This window comes from Mustela lutreola, chromosome 8 (genome assembly GCF_030435805.1).
Source record: "Mustela lutreola isolate mMusLut2 chromosome 8, mMusLut2.pri, whole genome shotgun sequence".
In the NCBI taxonomy this organism is placed as follows: Eukaryota; Metazoa; Chordata; class Mammalia; order Carnivora; family Mustelidae; genus Mustela; species Mustela lutreola.
This window is the reverse complement of record NC_081297.1, coordinates 59,713,302-59,719,830: the sequence shown is the minus strand read 5'-3', so window position 1 is coordinate 59,719,830 and position 6,529 is coordinate 59,713,302. Positions and strand designations below refer to the sequence as shown.

At 33.7% G+C, this 6,529-nt stretch overlaps 1 protein-coding gene across 1 annotated transcript; it reads right to left on the bottom strand.

The window, feature by feature from the left end:
• Positions 1-887: 887 nt before the first annotated feature.
• On the bottom strand, positions 888-1,820 carry LOC131837885 (olfactory receptor 6C2-like). Its single transcript, XM_059183544.1, is given in 1 exon segment — positions 888-1,820. A coding segment is annotated over 1 exon segment (933 nt).
• Positions 1,821-6,529: the final 4,709 nt, after the last annotated feature.

The following is a 6,529-nucleotide window of genomic DNA, read 5'->3' as shown; positions in this document are numbered from 1 at the left end:
ACTTGCTACAGTAATGGACATTTGCTTAGTGATGGCCTTAGCAACCAGTTATGTTCAGCCAAGATTAGTTTTCTGCTGCTAACACCAATTAAAGTTTTTGTAGACAACTTATACAAGCATTCCCTTTTTGTCTTTAAAACCCCTGGTTTTTGCTTCCTAGTAGGGCATTGCTGCCCAGCTCTGGTACCTGAATTATAATTCTTTGATCCCAAATACACACTTTTGCTTGACTATTGCTTCCTGACAATTGTAGGTTGACAGTGATGTTCATATTTTATTTAATGCACTAGTCACATACCCCTTCTAAAGTGTAAGGCATTTAAGGGCAAGAAACCTGTAGGTTTTCTATTCTATCTCCAGTGCCTGAAATGGACCCTAGCATCAAAAATGCTCTTAAAAGCTAGAACTATAAAATGCAATACACAATTACTCTATCCAAAATACACAATTAACTCATTGGTTCTGCTTATTTTGTCTTGTTTTGTTTGCAGTTTTGTAAAGGCTTGTTAAGATGTGGAACATTCTTTTGCTTCCTAGAAATGTATCACATTTTCTTTTTAAGAGAGCTTTGAATGTGTGGCTCAGTTGGTTGGGGGTCTGCCTTGAGCTCAGGTCATGATAGTCCTGGGATCAAGCCCTAGTCAGGCTCACTGCTCAGCAGGGAGTCTGCTTCTCCTTCTCCTCTCCATCTACCCCTCCCCTAACTTGTGCACTCACACGGGCTCTCTCTCTCTCTCTTAAAAAAATAAATTTAAAAAAATTGTTTTTAAAGAAAGTTTTCTGAAATAGACTCTGCTAGAAAGAAAGGAGTTAAAAATCTAAAGATATATGCTTAGGAACTAATAATATTTTTATGAAAATGTGGTTCCCTACTTGAGCAAATTCTATTACTTCGTTGAGAATAATGCAATTCTTTTGACCGAGTCTTTGACAGCTTGTTTTACTTGCTTGTTTCTCAAGGTATAAATGAAAGGGTTCAGCATAGGAGCAATGGATGTAGTAAGGACTGCCACACCCTTATCAATGGCCACTGATTTCTTTGGTGAAGGCTTAACATAGATGAAAATACAGCTTCCATAGGTGATGGAGACTACAATCATGTGGGAAGAACATGTAGAAAATGCCTTTTTTCTTTGCTGGGAAGAAGAGAATTGTAGAATAGCCTTGATGATGTATATGTAGGATAGAAGTACATATAGGGTCATAATGAAGGTCAACATAGAACAGGCTATGACCATCTGCTCTATAAGCCATGTTTCTGAGCATGATATTTTTAGGAGGGGGGATGCATCACAGAAAAAATGGTCAATAACATTAGAGTCACAGAATTCCAGATTTAGGCCCAGGCTAAGTGGTGGGAGAATAATCAAGAAGCTAGCTGTCCAGCATCCAAGGATAAGTCTTCTACAGACCCTCTTGTTCATGATGGTCACATAATGTAGGGGTTTGCAGATGGCAACATATCAATCATAGGACATGGTGGCCAGGAGAAAAAGTTCTGTTACACGAAAAATATAAGTAAAAAAAATCTGAAGGACACAATTGTCATATGTGATTGTCTTGTCATCTGTTGATATGTTGTACAAATATCTGGGAATACAAGCAGAGGTAAATGAGATATCTAAGAAGGAGAAATTTTGTCGGAAAAAGTACATGGCATTCTGAAAGTGAGAATCTATGAAGGTAAGGGAGATGATTGTCAGGTTCCCAGTTATGCTTAACATATAGGTGAGAAATAGAAAGATGAAAACCATAATCTTCAGTTGTGGATCATTGGTCAGTCCCAACAGGATAAATGTTGTTATTGTGTGGTTTCTCATCATTGACTTCTGACTTCAATTCAGTCTGCATTTATAATTCAGGTATATTTGATATATATGCGTTGGTAATTAATGGGAGAAAAAACTAAGCAAACAATCACATGCATTTACAAAATTTTCATTTACAAATATTATCAATACACTGATATTCTAGTTTCTACAATTGGGTGTTGTTTTGGTAAATTCAGGAGATATTTTAAAAAATCAGAAAAATCTGTATCATACTCCAAAATATTATGGGTGCTTCCTTCTCATTACATTTTATTTGAAATTTATATATTTTTTACTTATACCTGGAATTTGATTTTCCTGACAGATAGATTTGACTGCTTATGTTTTGTGAGATCATTTTGTCCCTGCTCAGAGACTGAATCTTAAAGCTGAATCTTAAACTTTCATTATCACCTTCATACATTTCCTTGAAGTTTTGTTTTAATAAGGAACAGATCACAAATAGTTTGAGACTCATGATATAGGCTCTGTATATCCATTACTGAAGATGACGAGCTCTAGTATTATAGTTTTAAAAATATGTGTTTCCTTAAACAACTCCTTTCTCACTCACCCATTTCCCTGACTTTCATATTTTCTGTTTAGAATTACACTAATTTCCCACTGTGGTATGGGAAGACAGGAAGTATTTTGATGACAAATATATTCTATAGAATGAAAATATGTATGTGTTGGATGTAAGATATATAGGGATGTAAAAAATAATTATAGATTTTCTTAGTTTTACAACTGTTTAGTTGAGGTTGAAACACATTTCAAAATATTGTTATTAATATCACTAACTACAAAAAATTTCAGATTGAGCTATTAAACACATTCTTCAAGCATGGCTTGCTTTAACTGTGACTCAGTTTTTATCATCTACAGAATGGAAATAATATTTTCCTTCATCAAAAAATTAAAGACTAATATATAAAGTACTTAGAAAGTACATGGCTGATAGTGTGATAAGTCTATTTTAACTACTTCAATTACCTTGTCCAGAATGATTTTCCTTTTAGTTACCTTACATTCAATCATCAATATGCTATAGTCCTGTTTTGTTCTCAAGAACCTATTGAAATACTATGTGCCAGAATTTATCACTTTTGGCTTTTTTTGCTTTTAAAGTTTAGGGAATTTCTAAGTAGAATGTGTACCTTCAACCACCCAATATTCATAACATTTTCTCTTAACTTACTTTAATACCACATACATGTTTACTTGCCATCTTTTTGCTTTCTAATATCTCTCTCTCTCTCTCTCTCTCTCTATATATATATATATATATATATATATATGGAATATTTCTTAATACACTTTTTAAAGGTTTTATTTATTTATTTTTTCAGAGAGAGAGAGAGTACAAGCAGGGTGAGCAGCAGACAGAAGGAGAAGCAGTCTCCCTGCTGAGCAGGGAGCCTGATGTGGTACTCGATTCCAGGACTCTGGGATCATGACCTGAGCCAAAGGCAGATGCTTAATGGATTGCATGACCCATGTGTCCCAGTTGTTAATACGTTTTTACTTCTTAACCCAATGCTCCCTTTGAGTGTTTTCTTGAACTCCTAATTTCTAAAAATGATTGTGCTTCAGTTACATAAACAAATGCACTCCAGACATAAAAAGCCAAAATGAAACTCTTAATTTTCTATACTCTCATCCTATTTCTCCCCCTGTGTGTGTGTGTGTGTGTGTATTTTTTTTTAATAATCTAACTTGTGTATTTATTGAAGTTTTACTATATGTTAGATACTGAAACAAGCATTTTATATGGATTATCTATCTGGAATAATCTTCCCTCCACTGTGCTGTGTTTCCCCACCCAATCTCGATTTCCTGTCTCCAGTTTTGCTGGGCATGCACATCCTCAGCCAGCCACTGGTTAATAGTTTTTAGTTCCCAGAATTTGCATTTGTGAGACCTATCATTTTGTCATGGCATTCAAATTATGGAATTCTTAGGTGACGTCTTATTTATTGTTGCTTAAACTACTCTTATCAGTAACTATATACTATCCAAGAATAAAGTGCTCTAAAAATGATGTTTAATACCCAAATTAGAACTTACATTGCTAAGTTTTTAAAAACATTTAATTTATTTTAAAGAGACAGAGAGAGAGTGTGTGAGGTGTGGTAGGGGCAGAGGGAAAGGAAGAGAGAGAGAGAGAATCTTAAGCAGACCCTGCATTCAGCACAGAGCCCAGCCTGATGCAGGGCTCCATCCCAGGATCCTGAGATGATGACCTGAGCCAAACCCAAGAGTTGGTTGCTCGACTGACTGAGCCACCATGGTGCCCTTCCATTGCTAAATTTTATACAATGAATGTGACTCAAGTCTCAAAACAAATGTAACTGAAATGACAGAATTCATAATACTTACACTCTGGCAGTTAATCATAGCTTCTCTCTATTAAGTTAACTACAGTTATTCTTATAGCCACAACTTGAAGATGCATATAATGTTGAAAACTAGCAAGAAAACTTCTGGTCGCTAATGGCTGAGTCTGACCACTCCTGCAGTAACAGCTCTCAGGAGTATACATAATTTCCTTGCAGTTTTTATCTTCAGGTGATTATATCAATTCCCGCACAATAGCTGTAGTGCCATCACAAGCCTAGGAAATAGTTTTGTTTTTGTTTTGTTTTGTTTTGTTTTGTTTTTTAAACTCTCAGACATTGAGAGGAAAAACAGGTTCAAGGGCACTCTGAAAGATGATAGATCTCCCTCTCTGCGTCTTCAAATAGTTATGGAATGAACAAATTATATGTTAAAAGTTTTGATTAGATATATAACAACAGAAAAATCACGGTGAAATATTAGAGGTAATATTTTGGAGAATACCTTCCATTCTTTCCTTCCTGTAAACATATGCATGTTTACAGTTATGTAAGTACAAATGCACGAACATTAAATTAAATTAAAATACCTCTGTGTTGAGATATACAGACTATCTCAGCTATTTACCCTTAGAAGTGTGTGAACCTTGTTATATCTTAATTATTAATTATTGAGATGCATCATTTTAAATCTATTTAATTTCAGTACACTATATTAATATGACATCAGAATTTAAACCAAAATTTAACATTGTCATAAATGTATATTGCTTCCTAAGTTTCACCAGTGTAAGATATCACTGTATGGATAATTATACTGTTTCCAATTACCTTAAATCATTTTAGCTTCTTTTTATATTTTTTATCATTATAAAAAAATTTATAATGATTAAAACATTGTGAAGATATTTTTTGAACATTGATAATTGATAAGAATTGAACTCTTCATAGTATTGGTATATTTATAACTTTTTAATTAATAATTTTATTAATTCATTATTTTAAGTAATAATTAATATCATCTTTTAAATTAAGTGTATAAGAGTATCTTTGTGCATACACCTAAGTCATGAACATATATCTTCTTTTTTTTTAAGTAATTATTACCTTCATCCATTTATGGATTAACAAGGGTCTACATTGGGTTACAGATTTTATACAGTAAAATTTACATACAATAAATGGACCATTTTTTAATATTTCAGTTGAGGAATTTTTACAAAAATATACCTCTCTAATTATTACTCCCACTGAAATGAGTATTTCCATTTCCCTACAAAGTTCCTTCCTGTTTCTTCCTATTAAAACCCTCTAATTCCAGCCAATGGAAATATGCTTTTCATCATTTTATATTCAATTTGATTTTTTCAAATGCAAGTCTTTTTCTTGTGTTCCATATGAATGGAATCATACATAACATTCTTCCCTTCTGTGTTTTTTATATTCATCTTTTTTTTTAAAGATTTTATTTATTTATTTGACAGACAGAGATCACAAGTAGGCAGAGAGGCAGGCCGAGAGAGAGAGAGAGAAAGAAAAGCAGGTTTCCCGATGAGCAGAGAGCCTGATGCCGAGCTTGATCCCAGGATCCTGGAATCATGACCCAAGCCGAAGGCAGAGACTTTAACCCACTGAGCCCAGGTGGGTTAAAGGTGCCCCTGTCTTTTTGATAATAGAAGTTCTACGAGTGTGAGTGATATCTCACTGTGGTAGTGATTAGCATTAACTTCACAATTAATGATACTGAATGCCTTTACCTGTTGGCCATCTGTGTGCCTTGTTTTGAAAAATATCTATTCATATCCTCTGCTTATTTTTTTAAATTGGATTTTTCCCCTATAAAGTTATGTAAGTACTTTATATATTTTGTATATTAACTCCTTATTAGATATATGATTTGCATATTTTCCCCCATTCAGTAGATTGCTTTTTCATTTTGTTGACATTTTCCTTTGCAGTTCAGAAGCTTTTTAATTTGGCATAGTCCCACTTACTTATTTTTGCTTTTTATTGCTTCTGCTTTTGGTGTCCAATCAAAAAAAAAAAAAATCATTGCCAAGACCAATGTCAGAGAGCTTACCCTCCTATATTTTCTTCTAGGAGTTATGATTTCCTGTTTTATGTTCAAGTCTTTAACCTATTTTGAATTTATTTTTCTGTATGGCATATGATAGGGGACAAATTTCATTCTTTTGCATGTGGCAATTCAGGTTTCCCAGCACAATTTTTGGAAGAGAATATTCTTTCTGCATTGTGTATTCTTGGCTCCTTTGTCATAAATTAATTGACAATATTTGTGTGGGTTTATTAATGGACTTTCTATTCTGTTCCATTAACCTCTGTGTCAGCTTTTTTGCCAATACCATACTGGGTTGTTTA